Here is a 19,024-nt window from a genome sequence, read left to right on the forward strand (position 1 = left end):
ATAGCCGTGGTCATCGTCACCCTCGGGTTCGTCGCCGTGGTTTCTCGCGCCTCGGGTAGGAGACCGTATTCGTGTTGCAAGCCGTGTATCCTGCGGCTAGCTCGCTGTTGCACGAGGTCTTCGACATCATCTTCACGCTGTGGGCTTGGTTCCCGGCTTTTCGTAGGTGTCCGGAACATCAAGGAAGCAGCACCTCCGTCAAATGTCGCGGTGTCGTGACGTCGACGAAGGGAGCAGTCGGCGAGTGCAAGAAGAAACTCTTTATTGGGCCGAACTTGTGGCCGGGAAAGAAAGTCAAGCTACAGCGATACACACTGTACACTGATAGCGGCGAACAGAGCGTCGGCCGTAGAAAAAGCTGCCCATGGATGGGACGTGCCGTCTTTTATACATCACCCATAGAACTTTCCAGTCTTATCACTGGTGGTCGCGCAAGCTCTGTAATATTCTAGGCTATTCGCGTCCTGCGCGTAATCTTAACAAAGTGATCTACTGCAATCGCGAAGTTTCCCGAGCACTGCGGCGTGGTCAGCGTCGAGCGTTGCTAACCGTCCTTGCTGGTCAAACACGAATACATTAAAATAAAACAAGATGCGGGCGTGACAATATCACCGAATTCATAAGGATACAACACAGTGGCACCTTACTGAGAGACTGGTCGCGTGAGAGTTTTACTTGTTAGCAATTTTGTTAGATTTGGAGGTGAACGTAATGAACGGTTAACATATCCAAGCTTTTTGAGGGCTTTGTTACAAGTTATGTCGATGTGATTAGACAAAGCCAAACTTGTGGTGAAAGGAGGCTGAGGTGCTTGTACTGCAAAACACTACGTAATTCATAAACGAATATTTAAATGTTGATGGGGTTTTCTGCAACACATGACAGCTATCCTTTGAAAGTTGGTGTTCATCTTCCAATCTCGACACCACCTGTAAAAGTTTAAGAATGAACTGTTGAGCGTATGATGATCATCAGGTGGATTGATTACGTTATACAAAACGAAGACGTCGGCTTAAAAACGAATTTTAGTGGAAATTAAGCTTAGGAGGTCGGTAATACATAGCAGAAAAATAAGGTACCTAGGAAGCGCCGCACGATACCTGAGCTTCAGATGAAAGAGAAGTGTTAAAAGATAACGTATTAGCGACCGTTGGTAGGGAAACTACTAATTCAGTGAGCAAGGAATGGGTTATTTAGTAACATAGTCGTGTACGAGGCAGCATGAGAAGGTTTCACTAAAATCTACGATGCTCGAGCCACGTCCGAGCATGCCGCCAAGCGGTGAGCGCTGGAATGTATCATTTGCCCCTTCAAACTAGGCTCTCCATGTTTCGTCTTTCTTTGTCCGTCAGGTCTGCAAAGAAGTGTGTTCTCTTTTGATTTCTCTCATAGGTCATTCGCCTAGCGGTAACTACTAGTATGTATTGTTGGCCATCAAACAGATGACCTCTGTAATATTCCTTCTACTCGAGTTATATTGACTATCCCAAAATCCTACGAAGCACGGTAACCGTTACGAATAGCTCGTTTCAGTTCGTTACTATGTCCCAAATTGCTCGAGCCGGACGCCCGACGCGACTGCCACGCGGGGACGGCCGATAAGTTTGCGAAACAGGAGCGCAAACTTCGTCGGTATATATGTAACGCGAGAATAAGAGTCCTACCATTCAAAACCATCAAAACGTTGGCATCGCAGACATTTTGAGGTCAAAACTGAAAATAAAAGCTAAAGAAAGCACGGATACAGCTGGGGGAGGAAGCTCATCCAAAGCGCTCGGGCACATTTCTAGTCCGAACTTAATGGCGTAATGAGCTCACGGATCTGGGCCCCCCATTTTTTCACTTTCACCAATAAAGCGCGGAAGTCTGCAACAGACGCCTCCAGGTGCCTGGCTGGTATATACTCGTTGTGTTACACCCTCACCAGGAAAAGATATGGCCTCGCTGGTGCGGACTACAGATGGGAATCTGTCGACTGACACCCACATTCCAGCGGCTGCCGAACACCCGACCCTTGCAAAGCACTACTATAATAACTTGTCTCGGACAGGCCGCTACTGAAAACCGAACCTAGAAATGTTTAGCACCTTATCAAGCGAAGTTAGGCCAGTAGTTACTTGAGGAGTTAGAAAATGTTAACTGGGATATTATTTGCCTTCGCGGAGTTTGTAGAGCCGCGAAGCATACACGGTACTTACTAACGGCCATATCCTTTGCTATAGAGGAGGGGAGAGAGTAAAGCCTTGTATAGTTTAATATAGCAAGGGGTGGGAAAGTGAAAGCAGGATTCCTCAGTCTTCGCATCACTAGTGCGTAGCTGCCCCAAATTTTTAAAATCCTGGATGCGTACGAACTTTTCAAAGCCGCTTAATTTAACCGCAAAAACAAGCACAGCCACTATTCTTGCAAAAGCAGAGCCGCTTCTTAATCAGATATAATTAATGTTCACTATCGGCTGGCCGCCTGTCACAGCTATGACCAACCCGTTGCTTTACCTTATGCAAGTTAGTGACAAGCACTACTCTGCCAAAACTAGTGATCCCTGCTTTATCCAGCTGACGTGCATGGGTTACCCGTACGCGCTGAATACACTGTTGTCTCTATTGAAACCTTGCGGTGATATTGAATCCAACACCGGTCCGTCTGCCGAGCAATTGTTAAAAGAGCTACTTGAAAGCCAAAAGACTATACATAAAAGATTTGATGCTATAGCGTCGAAGCTTAAGAAGGTAGAAACATCAGCATCAGCCCTCAAGGAACTGAGTACCAAAGTCACCAGTGTCGAAAAAACTGGAGACTAGAGAAAAGACTGGCGAATTGAGAAGGCAGAAGAAACAATCTTTTGGTTTTTGGTATTCCTGAGGAATCGGGTGAAGCACAAGAATCGCTGGAGATGGCAGTAGTGGAAGACTTGTTCAAAACTAAGCTTGGTGTAGAAGTGAATTCTGTCGAAAGCTACAAGGGTTGGGCGCAATAAACCGACAAATCTAGACATGTTATCGTAAAGTTAATCGATGACAGGGAGAAAAGAAACGCGCTGAAGAACTGTCCCAAACTGAAAGGAACGGGCATTTCGGTGTCTGAGGATTTCTCGGCAGCTACGAGGCGAATCCGAAAGAACTTATGGAATAATGCCTCTGATAACAGGAGAGCGGGAGAAAAGGTGAAACTATCATGCGACATACGAATTTATAACGAAATGCACGAATGGGACAGTCTCCACATGAAGGGTTCCTACCAGTCGACGAAGTAGCAGGCTGCGTGTTAAACAGTGACATGGAAACTAAACAGTTTTGCTGTCTTTATATAAATGCCCGCAGCTTGGTTAACAAGGTTGTTGACTGCGTTGTAATGGCGCAAAAGCCGAATATGCTGAAAATTCGGAAGATCCCACGCACCGTGGGAATCGATGTTGTGCGAAGCATGCGCGGGATGGTGACTCTGGCGTAATTTTTCACATTGAGCGAAACGTTACGGAATGACACTAAAGAAATGTGGAAGTGGCATACATACACACTCATATGTTGAATAGCCGCATATATATTATATAACCAGTGGTGTACAGTTCCGTAACGATGGCAACAGCAACATGGGTGTTACCAACACCAAACGCGGGAGGCTCATATGTAGCACTTATATTCTTCAATACTGGATAGCGCGAATCCGAACCGGACAAAGGAGGAACGCAGATGCACAGGGCGGGCTTTATTTTGCAAGTAACCTTCTTTCAGGAATGTTTCCCTGGATATATTGTACGCAGCCGAGTGGCGCGCGCAGGTGCACTGCGCGTACGTCACAGTCACAGGTGCAGTTGTTACAGTTGCGTTAGAGTTGTTGTGATTATACTTGTCCGTTATGACGGAGAACGCGCGCACGTTTCACGAACCTGTGTGTATGTGTAGAAAGGGTCCTTGCCAGTTCTTGAACAAGGTCCTCACTGTGATCAGTGAGCACCAGCAGCTGGACCGGACTTGTTATCGGATTCGTTCATGATCGCGGCTACGAGGGGTGTAAGTGTGGTGAAGTGCGAGTTATAGTACAGCTGGTAGAAATGCTGGATGCCTCTTACGACGAAATGATCTATAATGCCTCCTGTCCTGGAGGTGGCAGCCAGGTCCTTTGATGCCCTGTCCACACCAAGCCGTCTTTCACGCGGCATAAGGACCAGGCGTTGTTGGGTCTTGATAAGTCAATGTTGAAGTCACCGGTAATGATGAGAGGAATGCATTGACTCCGGTTTTTTTTTTTTTTGTAATCCACGTGGTGAACGTTGCGGACCACGTGGACGAGTGGGTGGTAGTTGAGCGTCTTCCAGGGGTGTTCTGTCTTCCGCTCCATCACTTTCCTTGCGTCCGCCGCGGTGGTGTAGCGGTTACGGTGATCGGCTGCTGACCCGAAAGTTCCATACCGGCCGCGGCGGTCGCATTTAGATGGAGCAAAAATGGTAGACGCCCGTGTATTGTGCGGCCTCGGTGCACGTTAAAGAATACCAGATGGTCAAAATTTCCGCAGCCCTTCCGAATGGCGGCTTTCATAATCATATCGTGGTTTTCGGATATAAAACTCCAACAATTATTATTATTATCAATCCTTGCGTCCTTGCGGGTGAATGTGTGTGTTCGCCGTTAGTGTGTTGGTTGAGACTATGTATCGCCTGTGGCACATACCCGCATAACATGAACTCCGGTATGCGGGTATGTGCCACACGTGACTGAGAGAACGAGTTTCATGACGTACGCGACAGGTATTTTGCGTTAATAATGTCATGACTAGTGATTCTTGTTGGTCATACATTCAGCCCCTGCTGTGCCATTTTTGGTATACTACAAGTTATGGAGACGACCAGGAGAGCGCCCAATCGTAGGCGGCTAGATAGATAGATAGATAGATAGATAGATAGATAGATAGATAGATAGATAGATAGATAGATAGATAGATAGATAGATAGATAGATAGATAGATAGATAGATAGATAGATAGATAGATAGATATATAGATAGATAGATAGATAGATAGATAGATAGATAGACAGGCAGGCAGACAGACAGACAGACAGACAGACAGGCAGACAGACAGACAGACAGATAGATAGATAGATAGATAGATAGATAGATAGATAGATAGATAGATAGATAGATAGATAGATAGATAGATAGATAGATAGATAGATAGATAGATAGATAGATAGATAGAAACGGCCAAAGTGCCTGAGGTTCGCTAAGAAATGCTTCGCATTTAATAATTACACAGTCGTGGTTGCACCGAGACATTGGTGATTAGAAGTAACGCCACCAGATCACAAAATATACAGTAAGGACAGAGACTCCGGGGAATTGTTATGTGTGATGCGAATACCCGGTAATAAAGAAATCTAATGTGTTATTGCCCAAGTGTTTTCAGATGAGCTACATATTGGGAGCTTTTGCCGTCCGCTCAATTGTGGTGATGAGTTTGTGGAACAATTACACGAATTTCTGTGTAAGTATAAAACTAATAGTTGCAACGTCCTAATCAGTGGCGATTTTTTCCAATGGTAAATAGGTCAAAGAGATTTCCACATGTCTTCTCCACAGCATCTGTACCTTTCCTTGATGTTCTGCTGTTCCACGATTTGACGCAGATGGTAAAAACTCGCATTCAAAACAATTCTAGCACGGTTTTGGACCTGTTTCTTGTTAGTAGAGGTCCGCGGCGGCTGCATTTTCGATGTAGGCGAAAATGTTTGAGGCTCGTGTACTTAGATTTAGGTGCACGTTAGAGAACCCCAGGTGGTGGAAATTTCCGCAGCCCTCAAATACGGCGTCTCTCATAATCATATCGTGGTTTTGAAACGTGAAACCTCAGATATCATTATTATGTTAGTAGAGGTATATGCCGCCGCAGTCCGACAGTAGAAATTTACGACGGCATTTCTGACCACAAAAGTTTGTCCTTATGGTTCCAACTATGCTTGGCTAAAAATCCCGATAAAAAGACCACCGTTGTAGCCGTGTTTTCGCGTGCTAGTGACGTGGACATTATAGACACTTCCGACCATTTTTATTAATATTTCCTAACGCTTTCTAAAGAAAATGAGTGCTCTGTTGACCGATTGTGGTGCTTTTCAAGGATCTAGTAACAAACTGTATTAACTTTGTTTCTCACAAACTGAAAGTAATAAACCGGTCTACCCCTGGATGACAAAAGAAATCGTACGCCTGGGGCGGAAGCTTAAAAAGGCAAGAAAGCAGCAAATAAAACGACGTCATTGTCTGGAATAGGTAGTATATCAGAGATGCGTCACACACTGAAACGTGAACTCTACTTTGGGAGGCAAAAGAATGGGCGCGAGAGAATGACGTCCATTTTGTGTGGTGTGCGAACGGTAAAATTCTTATAAGACGCAAGGATGGTTTTCCTGCCGTTCTTGTGAAGACAAGGGAAGATTTGTCGAAATTGGCTTGAAACATCAGAATCGTTGATTACTTTTATTGTGATAGCAATTATATTGCCACTCTCGGCTGGTTGTGTCCGTCCCCGTCGCCGCCGTCATGTACCGTATATGTGTAAGTATGTATATATATATATATATCTATATATATATATATATATATATATATATATATATATATATATATATATATATATAAGCCCCAAAGAAAAATACTTCCGAAGTGCGAAATCGAACCAGGGACCTATCGCTCCACAGCGCGTGGCGCTAACCACTACGCCACGAAACGCAGGTCCTCCAGGTAACTAACGGCGAGCGTTATATACAGACCCTTTACCGCCAGACGGACTCAGAGACGGCAGGCGCTTATAAGAGTTTCTTCATTACCAGCGAGATGGCGCGAGGAGCGCAATGGGCGCATTCAAAAATCGTCGGCCAGCTCGCTCGCTTCTTCTAATATTTGCTCAGAGAGAACCTTGCCCTTCCGCTGTCTGCTCTTTATATACACCATTTTAACTTCAGCGTGCTTTCTTACTCACCAGCGAGATGGCGCGATGTGCGCGCTGGGCGCTGGGCTTTAAAGGTCGTCGCCCCGCTCCTGCGAACGCCGATTCTCTTTGCCCTAGAAGGCGTGGTCGCCTTCGTGCGCTTACTTCAAGGAAAGGAGGGGGGCGGGCGAGGGGGGAGGGTGGAGGGGGGGCTTGTATGTCTTGTGCTTTCCGCGCGATCTCCGCGCTGAAGTCACAGAGCGTACGAAGGTTATGTAATTATGTTGATTAACTTTACCATATTTCTGTATATCATGCTTTTGTTATGTTATTTGTGTGCCACTGCTTTTGACTCATTTATTTTTCGGTAGCGGGTGCTAGTCAAGCTATTTTAGTGCAGCTTTTACTCCCACCATCCTTCATGTTGTACCAAACATGAAAATAAAGATTCACTTCAATGTCATTCAATTTGAAAAACGCGAAAGAAAAATATCAAAGTGAGGTTTTGACAAGATTTCTCTTGACGTCACCAAATAAGTGTTGGCAGTACCTTTCGCCCAAAAAAAGTCGCGTGTCATGCTTAGTGCCGTGTCAAGCGTGTCAAGTAACGGCGATTTTATAACCGATTAGAGGGAAATAGCAGAAGCAATGAATGATTATTTCTGTTCAGTATACACGCGTGATAATGACGTTGCCACTAATTTCACTAGCTATGACGTCATACCGTCCATCGACGATGTCTTTATCACTGAAGAAGGTGTGTTATCGCTTCTGCTAAATCTCGATCCGAAAAAAGTCCTCAGGAAGCGACTCCATACCTAACGCATATGTTATAAGGTATGCTGAATGGAGTGCCAAATACCAAAACTTGATCTTTAAATCCTCTCTTTCACGCGTTGAGCTTCCCAAAGAGTAGAAACACGCCAAGATCGCGCCAGTGTAGAAAACTGACGAACACTCGCTTGTATCCTCGTTTAGGCCTATCTGCTTGCTATGTTCTAGTGTCGAATTCTAGAACATACAATATTCAAACATGTGACAGTCCTTGTCGAAAGTAATAACCTAATATTCTACGGTAAGCCAGCTTATCGAGACTAGGGTGGTGACGCGGGCTTGTTGGTTCCTCATACTTATCATATCATCGTATCTCTTTCAAACTTGTCGAGACGTTCCATGACCTGGCAGTAGCGATCGATATAAATGTTCAAGTAGATGTTATATACTGGATTTCGAAAAAACTTTCGATCCTGTGAGTCACCACAAATTACTGCTTAAACTCAAATCAATGCTGAAAAATGACAAATCATTTGCGTTGATAGAAGCTTATCTTTCAATGGGAAGCCAGTGTGTTACAACTAATGGTGTAAGCTCCACCTCCGCCCCCGTGAAATCACGTGTACCTCAAGGATCACGTTTGGGGCCGTTGCTTTTCCCGTTATTTATCAATGATATTGTGCTAAACGTACCCGTAAAAACAAAGCTTTTCGCGGACGATTGCATAATATATCAAGAAATTCATAGTTATATTCATCAAGAAACTTTAAACACCGCATTAGCGGCGCTTCAAACGTGGTGCACAATATGTCAGATATTCAATAATCAGAAAAAACAGTGGCAGTGAGAGTTACGGGTAAGAAACAGCCGCTTTTGTTTAGCTATCACATTGATGGGTCATGCTTTATCGGAGGTCACTAAACACAAATACTGAGGACTAATATTGCTACGGGCACTTCTTTTGCTATGTGTTTGTTCTTTTGCTATGTTTTTGTTCTTTTACTATGTTTTTGTAACTGGTCCGTTGCACGTGTGACCACTGTCTTGAGCGGGCCGCGCCAGAATGGGAACATTCCAGATTGTAGTAGATCATTTTGTCAAGATTGCGCACATGACGCGAATAGTCAAGATTATTCCAGAGCTTGAGCAACCACCAGTGATAAGGCTGGAATGTCCGATGCGTGATGTATAAAAGACGGCGCGTCCCAGCCATGAGCAGTTTTTAGACGGCCGACGCTCTGTTCGCCGCTATCAGTGTACAGTGTAGTGTATATTGCTGTAGTTGGACTTTCAGTTTAGCGGCCACAAGCTCGACCAAATAAAGAGTTTCTCCTTGGGCACGCCGACTGCTGCCTTCATCGACGTCACGACCCCGTGTCAACACTCACATTAGACTTAAAATGGAATGAACATGTTCAATATATTGAAAGAAGGGCAATGAAAAAGCTTGGTTACCTGCGAAGCATGCTCGTAAATGCCACACTGCAGATCAAACTTCTCGCATACAAAACATTTATTCGACCAACATTAGAGTACGCACCTGCTGTGTGGGATCCGTTTACGATGTCCAATATTGAAAAAAAAACTATAAATGGTCCAAAGAAAATCTGTTCAAATTGTGTTGAACTGTTATAGCTGGCGTACATCACCTTCACTTCTTTTACTAAAGGCGAGCTCGAAAAACTGCAAGAAGAACAACGGAGCGGTTTTTTTTTTTGCCTCACTTTTCATGGCAAAACTGGAATGAGGAAAGCAATGCATATTAAGCAGACGGCTGATTGTGATGTGCGCTCATGTCATTCAAAGAAAGTTCTAGATTGCGTAAACCGCATTCAAGGATTCTTTTTTCCGGGGACTACCCGTCTGTGGAACAGCCTAAGAGCCGACGTTGTAGATTGTACAACAGTTGATTTATTTCTAAATGCACTAAACAACCATTAAGAAATTGTGCTATTACTGACTGTATAGCCATGCATTTTTCAGAGATAAGCAACGTCTCGCTTTCTGTTCAATATGTTTCAGTGGGTAAAATTATGCTATTTGTTGTAATGTTCCTGTTTTGTTTTTCTTAAATTGTTCTCAATATGTTCCATACTTTTGTGTTTCTGTTGATGTGTTTACTCTACAGTTTTTTGCAATTATTAGGCATGTGTCTTTGTATGTGTGATGCTATTTATGTTGCTTTTGCAGCAAGGAGCTCTGTATGCCCATTCCTGCTGAAGGCCTGGTAAAGAGGTCAGCAGTACGTAATAAATAAATCAATAAAAACAATAACGATGGCATTTCCTATCGCCCACCCCCAAATTTCATATTTTCGAGAGTCCAAATTTTTCAAGTTGGCACGAACCAAAGACTTTCAGATGGTCAAACCCCTAATTCTGACCACCCTACAAACATTTTAAATGAACGTAATGTTGCCTAGCTCAAATACAATAACGAAAACCAGCAGAGAATCAAGCCATGGAAAGTAAAGTGGACGTTAACTGTGCTGTTTAAAGCGAAGTGTAACAATTGTGATATAGATGTGCAGAAAGTAAAGTGGACGAAAAGATAACTTGCCGCTGGCCGGGACCGAACCTGCGACCTTCGGGTTACGCGCCCGACGCTCTTACTAACTGCGCTACAGCGGCGGTCGTCCCCTCGTCCACTTATCGGCTATTTATGCGCATGCAACCCCGGGAGTGTTAGCGCCGCTCTTAGCCATGAAGGCGAGTGTGGAATACTATTTGTTGCTAAGCACATCGGGAACGCAATCCGAAGGTCGCAGGTTCGGTCCCTGCCAGCGGCAAGTTGTCTTTTCGTCTACTTTACTTTTTCACATCTATATCACAATTGAAGTCGAGGCTTTACCGAAGCCCATCTAACAATTGTGATACCGAGCGGTATCACAATTGTTACAACACTTTAAACAGTAGAATTAACGCCTCTTTATTTTCCTGGGCTTCATTATCTGCTAGTGTTCATTAAGGCTGCGTCAAAAAAAGAAGCGAGCCCTCCAACATTCTCTTTCTACCTCAAATGCAAGCATTCCATGCATTTTCCGTACCATATGCTCCTATTTGGAATACAAAGCGCCACACGTTTTTTTGCGTTACTGACAGTTCTCATGCGGAAGTTCCTTGGCGAGTATAATCGTAGCAAAAACTGTGTTGGCAAGGCAAAAAAGCGTGACGCCCTTAGGAATACACAGGGTTCGAAGAAACTATATGAGGAAGCCTGTATTGTGCGTGGATCAACTTGATATTCGGGGGAGTTTGCAAACTTGGGGGTGACCTAACCTGAAAACTTGTTGTTGGACCAATTTAAAAAAAAATTGTGGTCGGTCAAGGTGACAATTTCAGGATTTCCCTACTTGCGGAAATTAGGGGTTGGGCCATAACACATGTAATGTCACAGTTATACGTGTTGCGCTTGCACACATGTCACGGTTCAGTGCCACACACGATCGGGGGCCAAGCGACACGCATTCAACTTAACTTAGAAATGAGATTTGTATGAGAAAAATCTGCAGCCTACAACAAATTGTTGTAGACTCAGTGCCGTGTATCATTACTATTCAACGCTCAACAATAATCCGAATTAATAATGCATGTGTATTGATCTATTATACGGCCCAGTTCCTCAATAAACCACGGCCGGAAGTTAGTGCCCGTCAAGTATTCCATTCTCATTCGCGATACTGTTCTTTTTTTCCTTCTAAAGCGATGAACCAGTTCACTTACCCAAAAGTTGTACTAATATTAGCCGTTTTATACCTTTTCCTAATTGCGATATTAAATCGCCCGTCTCGTGCACCATTTAGTCGAAAATATTGCACCGCAGTGATAACGCAGCAAGTACTCGAGGCGAAGGGCCAGCGCATCCCGAGGAAGGTACCCGAGAAGCAACGCTACCGAGTACTTTTGAGGTACCAAAATCCAGCGGTGATCCTAAGCCCGTGAATGCCAACATGAAATGGACTGTAATGCGACAGGCCATGCAATTGTGGCGCCGTTATGAACTTACTATACAGATCAGAACAGCTACGCAGTGGTAGCTAACAATGGCCGTAAAAAAAGACTGGCACCACTAGAACTTCGCGAATGCTAAACTATAAAAACTCATTTTAACACATTACGCTCACCAAGAGCGTCTTAATTAGAACAACATTGTTTTGGAAGACATGGCAGCTACTTACACTCGATTCTCCGTGCACCGTGGGTCCATCATCAAGTTGTAAGGATCCTTCTCGACGGGTTCGCGTCACACGCACCACGTGCCATTGGTTCAGAGTGACCTCATTGGGAGACCTGCAGCGCACCAAGAGTGTTAGATGCTTTTCGATATTCCTTCCAAGTAAGATAAAATTGGAGCGCGTACTTCATGTGCTAGAATGGGGAACCCTTTCAGGGAAAGGCCGATTATGGGCGCCTGAATAAAGGAGCCTGCGCAAAAAACGAACTTTTGATGAGGCTTTCTGTGAGGCTGCTACCGTATACACTCTCTGAATGTTACTCCCAGTTAACGCCATAGGAAAATAGGGTTGCCATTGGAGCGCTCGAAAACCGAGGCCTGAGCGGAGGAAGCACAAATGTTTTAAATGAGCATAAAATACCGCTAGAGAGCACACACGAGGAGCGGTAATTGCTGCAAGTTATTCCGTCAGAAGAGAGAAGAAATAGTAGAAAAGGAAAGGCAGGGAGGTTAACCAGTATAGTACAACCGGTTTGCTACCCTACACATGGGGACAGGGTGGGGGAGATTTAAAGATGGAGAGGAAAGAGAGAGAGAGAGAAAGATAGAAAGATAGCACATGACTCAGCACACATAGAATCAGTCGGTCACTCTTGCGTGGTAGCATAGCACACATAGAAACAGTCGCTCACTCTTGCGTGGTAGTTGGTCACTTTTGCGTGGTACGCGACATTTCTGTCACAGGCGCTTGGCCAAGTTCGTCGCTCTCAAAAACCTCAGCAGTGCCTTCGTCGCCTTCAGTTGTGATGTCTTCTGTTGACAACATGCAAGTATTGTTTGAACAGACATTTGTCTACTGTCAAGGCGCGCTAGAACGGACGCCAATGACTGTCTGTGAGCATTATATACCGGACAGTCGCACAGGACGTGGTGTAGCGTCTCCTCGCAACGACAGGCATCGCAGAGAGCGTTGTCGGCCATTCCAATTCGAAAGGAATAGGATTTCGTAAATGCCACCCCTAGCCACAAACGATAAAGCAGTGTGGCCTCTCTTCGGCGGAGTGCAGTTGGCATACAGATATGCATCAAAGAGGACAGGTGGCGTTGACGATTAGTCCGGTTGGTTTGGCTGCTTGGTGGGCACCGTAGAGCGAGCGTGATCTCCTGTGCAAGACCTCGAAGACTGCTGGCAGCGTCAGACCTTGAAAGTGGGATGGTATCTTCCTGTGTGCTTTCATGAGCTGTCCGAGCGGCATTATCGGCCTGTTCGTTCCCTATGACGCCGCAGTGACTTGGCAGCCATTGAAACGTCACGTGGTGCCCTTTCTCATATGAAGTGTGGAGAAGACTTCGAATTTCAAATACGAGCTGTTCGTATGGCCCGCGATGCAGAGCAGATAGCACAGATTGTAGGGCTGCCTTTGAGTCGCTGAAGATAGACCAATTTTGAGGTGGTTCCCGATTAACCAAACAAAGTGCAGCGCGCAGAGCAGCTAGTTCCGCAGCTGTCGACGTCGTGGAGTGGTCGGTCCTAAAGCTGATGGTAATAGCTCTTGCTGGGACAACCACCGCACCGGACGAACACTGGATGTTTGTGGAACCATCTGTATATATATGTACACTGTCCGCATACTTCTCGTACAAAAGAAGCAGAGACAGTTGTTTCAACACAGGTGACGACAGCTCAGATTTTTTCCGGATCCCTCGTACACTGAGTTGAACTGTCGGTCGAATAAAACACCAAGGGGGCATCGGTGGTTTAGATGCAGTGGTGAAGCCCGAGGGAAGTTTGTCGTTGTACTTGACGATAGTTTTAGAAAATGATGCTTGGCGCCTCTCTGAAGGCAGTGTCGCAAGGTGATGACAGGGAGCACGTGCAAAATGTCTGACGTGCGTTCTCAGGACTTCCACCGTAATGTGAGTTTGCATTGGATGGTCACGAGCAATCGCAATAGTTGCCTCTATTGACGTACATCTGGGCAAACCAAGGCACGCCCTGAGTGCTTGAGCTTGTACTGCCTGCAGAACACGAATATTGTTCTTACAAGTATTACTCAGCACGGGCAGGCTATATCTAAGAAAACCGAGAAAGAGCGCTCTGTAGAGTTCCAGCATTGCGTCTACTGACATCCCCCACGTCTTTCCTGCCAAGAACTTGAATAACTGGGAAATCGCTGTCAGGCGCTGCTTCAGGTAGGCCACGTGCGGGCTTCAACATAGGTCCCTGTCGATGATTACGCCAAGAAACCTGTGAGTTCTGGCATAAGGAATGGGCCGCCCGTTGATTGAGATGACATAAGGTTTCATTAGTTTCCGAGTGAATGCCACTAGTGCGCATTTTTCTGGTGATATGCTGAGACCTTGTTTACACAAGTAGCTAGCTGTCAAAGTTGCTGCTATTTGAAGCCGCGCACGTATCTGAGGACATGTGACTGCCGAAGTCCAGACACAGATGTCGTCTGCGTATATTGAAACCTTGATGGTAGTTGGCAAGTAGTCAGCAAGCCCAATAAGTGCGAGGTTAAATAGCGTCGGGCTGAGAACTCCGCCTTGAGGAACGCCCCTGGAGGTATAGCGTCGTGTAGTTGGGCCATCGTCTGTTAACAGAAAGAATGACCTTGCAGCCAGGTAACTTGCAATCCACGAAAAAATTCGACCACCGAGGCCAACCGCCGCAAGTGCATCGAGAATGGCCTCATGTAATACGTTATCGTATGCACCTTTCACATCTAAGAACAAAGCTGCAGATAGTCGCTTACGGGACTTTTCGTGCTGAACATACGAAACGAGATCAACTACATTGTCGATGGAAGAGCGGTCACGTCGGAAACCAGCCATGGAATTCGGGTAAATCTTGTAGTGTTCAAGATACCACTCAAGGCGGCCAAGGATCATTCTTTCCATCATCTTTCCTACGCAACTGGCTAGTGCAATTGGGCGGTATGAGGCGAGTTCGAGGGGCGATTTGCCCTGCTTCAAGAGAGGCACCAAGCGGCTTACTTTCCAGTCGTCGGGAACATTGCCATCCTGCCATGAGGAGTTGTAGAGGCTCAGCAATTCTCTCCTTGCGGCTCCTCCCAGGTTGCACAAGGCTCGATATGGTATACCATCTGGACCCGAAGTGCTAGAACGCCTGCAGAGAGCTAGTGCCGCCTCGAGCTCCTCCATTGTGAAAGGGAGGTCCATGCGGCAGTCACGGGAATGGGGGACGTCACCTCGGGCTGGAGAATCTGGACGAGTCGTTTGGTTGGTGATCCGCGCACAAAAATCTTCTGCGACATCGATGTCTTGCCGCCCTTCAAAGAGTGCGAGCGCTTTGAATGGAAAACGTTGCTCCGGAAGGCAACGCAGACCTTGCACAGTTTTCCAAATGTGGGAAAGTGGCTTGCGGGGGTCTAGCGTCTGGCAAAACCTTGTCCAACGTTCCGACGCTAATTTATCCATGCGACGCTGAATCTTGTTTTGCATCCTCCTGGCTGCCCTAAGGTCGTGAATTGATTTCGTGCGCCGATATCGACGCTCCGCCCGGCGCCGCAGTGCTCGAAGTCGTTCCAACTCTATGTCGAGATCGTTTCGCGTGGAAGAGATTGTCAACGTGCGAGTGGCCTTTTGCATTGTACTCTTAATTGTTTGCTGTAACCCAGATTGTAGGCCCTCGCTGCAAGCATCTTCCATGTCAGATTTGAAGGTGGTCCATTGAGTCGCTCGAATGGTCTTCCGTAGACCAGATCTTGACAAGCCTTTGATGCTAAGGTAGATGGGAATGTGATCACTCCCGTGTGTCTCAACATCTGGAAACCACTTGACACATCTGGCGAGAGAGTTAGAGACAAAAGCAAGGTCGAGGGAGCTGCCGTATGTCACGCCTCGAAGAAAAGTGGGGCAACCATCATTCAGGAGAGTAAGGCCATAGTGGTAGGCGGCGCTTGCTAATCTTCGTCCTCTTGCATTTGTCCTTGGACTTCCCCATGCAGGGTGGTGCGCATTGAAATCTATGATAACCCATGGAGCAGGACAAACACTCAAGATATCCGCTAATCTTCGTGAATCGAAATTGCTTGAAGGCGATATATACACGCCTATGAGAGTAAACAGGAGTTTGTTCTTTTTAACGGTGATGCATACATATTGATTGTCATCGTGAGGCGCAATTGGTTGCACCACATAGGTGAGTTCACGACGAACAAAAACGATGATTTTGCTGCATGCACCGTTTGTTGAAGACATGACAGCTTCGTATCCTGACAATCTGGTTGGCTTCGACAAATTGGGCTCACAAATGACGATCAGTGGAAACACATTACTATACACAAACTGACGAAAATCTGAAAGGCGTGATTTAAGCCCTCTGGCGTTCCATTGGATGATGGACGCTGATTTGACTTCTTGACGGAAGGATGAGGTATGGGTAGCCATCTTTCTATTCGAGAGATTCAAGCACTGGGCTTAAGGCGTCCAGCACTTTAAGTGCGCTTCGAGCTGATGTTGTTCCCATGTCCACTAATATCGCTCGGATGGCTCCCATGAGGGAACGCAGCACCGAAATGACTTGACGATCTGTTTTAGGTATACCATCTATGACTGGAGATGGCTCCGGTGGAGCGGCGACCTTCCGAGGTTCCTTGTCAAGGGGCCGGGTCGGAAGCGTAGGCCATTCCTCTGGAGGAAGATGCTTATCCGCTGCCTTCGTGGAACTGGTGGGCACTTTCGCGGCGCGACTGAGTGGTGCCGCCACGGAGTGGGCACTATCATTTCGAGCATGCGCGTTCTTAGAAGACGTACGATGACGCCGACGTCGACGCCGACAGTTGACAACTTCGGCTGCCTCCCTGTGGGTCGAGTTGTCTCGAACCATTTGCTTGAGAACCGCACGCTCCTTCTTGATGCGAGGACAGTCTTTCGACGAGGCAGCATGAGGACCGCTGCAGTTGGCGCACTTCAGAGTAGTGGCACGGCAGGTGTCTTCTGCATGAGGTTCAGCGCAACGGGGACAGAGTAGCGAGTTGGGGCACACGCCTCTGATGTGTCCTAGCCTGAAGCACTGATGACACTGAAGCGGCTTCTGTATGAATGGCCGAACCGGATGGCGGAAATGTCCGACTTTCACGTGGGATGGTATGCAATCCCCCTTGAAAATCAATTTTACGCAGCGCGTATTCCCAAGGCGACGCACTTGCGTAATGACAATGCCCTCGTTTGCCGGCTTGGTGAGGGTAGGTAAGTCAGCACTGGGAATGGCAATGTCGATGTCGTAAATTACACCGGCTATAGATGTATCATCCATCGGGATAAAGGGGCGCATTTTAATGCCGCCTAGCTCCGTCATTTGTTGAAGCTGCCCCAGAGCACTCACGTTGTTCACGTCTATGGCAAGGATGTTCTTCCGTGGATTAATTCTGATGTCTTTAATTTGATCCGGCACCGCACGTTCCAGAATAACGGATAGGGCTTGCCTGTTCAGCAGTCGTAGGTTGCTTGAGGGATCCTCCGGCATGAAGATGATGACATGCGGCCAGCGCGCAGGCCTTGACTGCATAGTCGCTGTACTCGCAAGCGTCGAAGGCGGTGCGTTGATGATCTTTCTCTTCGCCCTCTTACCCCGGACGGGTATGAAGCTGTCGTCTGATGTGTCGTCTTCTGACATAGAGTACAGCTCGGTGTCCTCAGTGTCACTGGGTGAGCCAACTCGCTTCCTTGCGATTGACGGCCACGATGACTTCTGGCCAGACGGGCCTCTGGCCTGCTCCGCGTCCATGACCGCAAGGCGGGGAGGCGAGGCACCTCGAAAAAGCGAAGGTTTCACTAAAAATTCAGAGAGCACAGAAACGAGCGTTCTGCCAAGAAGACACTTCGTCGTCTTCCTCCAGAAGAATACAGAGATAGTACGTAAGCAAGCGTTCGAGGGTGTATGTCTAGGAAGAGGAGGAAAGAAAGGCAGGAAGTTCAACCAGACACGCGTTTGCTATTCTATGCTGGGGGAGAGAGAGAGATAGAAAGAACATACAAAAACATTCGGCAGATCCCACGCGTAGTGGGTTTCATGTGAAGCAGTCAGCGAGTACTTCTATGCTGTATTTTATGGCTTTGAGCCTAGCGTTGCGAGGTGGATAAGTGTAGTAGCTGTGTGTACATCGTGGGCTTACCAGGCACGTAGACAACAACACTGGCGTTTAAAGGGTGACTTACGGTGCGACGTAGCGTCAGCCCTCACGTTAGAGTACATACGTCAGTATTATCGAAACTAAGTGCACTTTATGGTGCAATCATGTGAATAGGATACGTAACTTTCGTTAATGTATGCTTCCGGGGTCGAGAAATGCTTCAAAAATTGAGGGACCCTTAAGCTTCGCCTTTAAGAGTTGAACGCGACAGCGGAATCCGGCCCCTAGTGCGCACATCAACCACTAAGTGCATACTTAATAATGTGTGTTGTTACACACACACACACACACACACACACACACACACACACACACACACACACACACACACACACACACACACACATGCGCTCCATGTGCGTGCGTGCGTGCGCGCGCGCGTGCGTGCGTGTGTGTGTGTGTGTGTGTGTGTGTGTGTGTGTGTGTGTGTGTGTGTTTAGCATGGTCTTAGCGGCGATGGGTGCACTATACCGGCTTTTTAGAAGCATGGCATCGCGCAAAAAACGTAGTTTGATATCCTCGTCAATGCGCCTACAAATCGCCGAATGTGCTCATTTTCGTAGTGACACCTGCCGAACAAAATAAAGAAGAATGCTCAAAGGCTGTGCTTAGTTTGTAAGGCACACGGCAAGAAGTCCGAGAGCAGATGGGAATGCGAAAGATGTGATGTTGGTCTTCACATGAATGTGTACTTCAAAGTTTTTCACACACGAAAATCGCACTGAAGCAGTTGATGAAGTTAAGCGTCGCCATGCGCGATTGTGCGCTTCTGCCATGCAACATTAAATGCGTTAAGGAGACTCCTTCCACTACAGGGCATTTATGTAGTGTTTTTTTTTTTTTGGAAGCAATTGCAAGTAACATCGTGGCTTTGTGGCAGGACACATGCTTGCCACGCAAATGGCCCGGGTTCGATTCTCGATGGGACCGGAGATTTCTATTGTTTATTTTATTTGCATCTTTCTTGATTTTTTGGTCACAAACGATTTTTCGTTCAC

At 46.5% G+C, this 19,024-nt stretch overlaps 1 protein-coding gene across 1 annotated transcript in view; it reads right to left on the bottom strand.

The window, feature by feature from the left end:
* The window catches only part of LOC119406743 (agrin), a 439,130-nt gene that overhangs the window by 111,448 nt on the left and 308,658 nt on the right, over positions 1-19,024 (bottom strand). Inside the window, exon 9 of the mRNA XM_049420197.1 lies at positions 11,870-11,981. Coding sequence (XP_049276154.1) covers positions 11,870-11,981 — 112 coding nt within the window. The remainder of the gene's footprint in view (positions 1-11,869; positions 11,982-19,024) is intronic.

The sequence above is a fragment of the Rhipicephalus sanguineus genome, chromosome 10 (assembly GCF_013339695.2).
Source record: "Rhipicephalus sanguineus isolate Rsan-2018 chromosome 10, BIME_Rsan_1.4, whole genome shotgun sequence".
Lineage (NCBI taxonomy): Eukaryota > Metazoa > Arthropoda > Arachnida > Ixodida > Ixodidae > Rhipicephalus > Rhipicephalus sanguineus.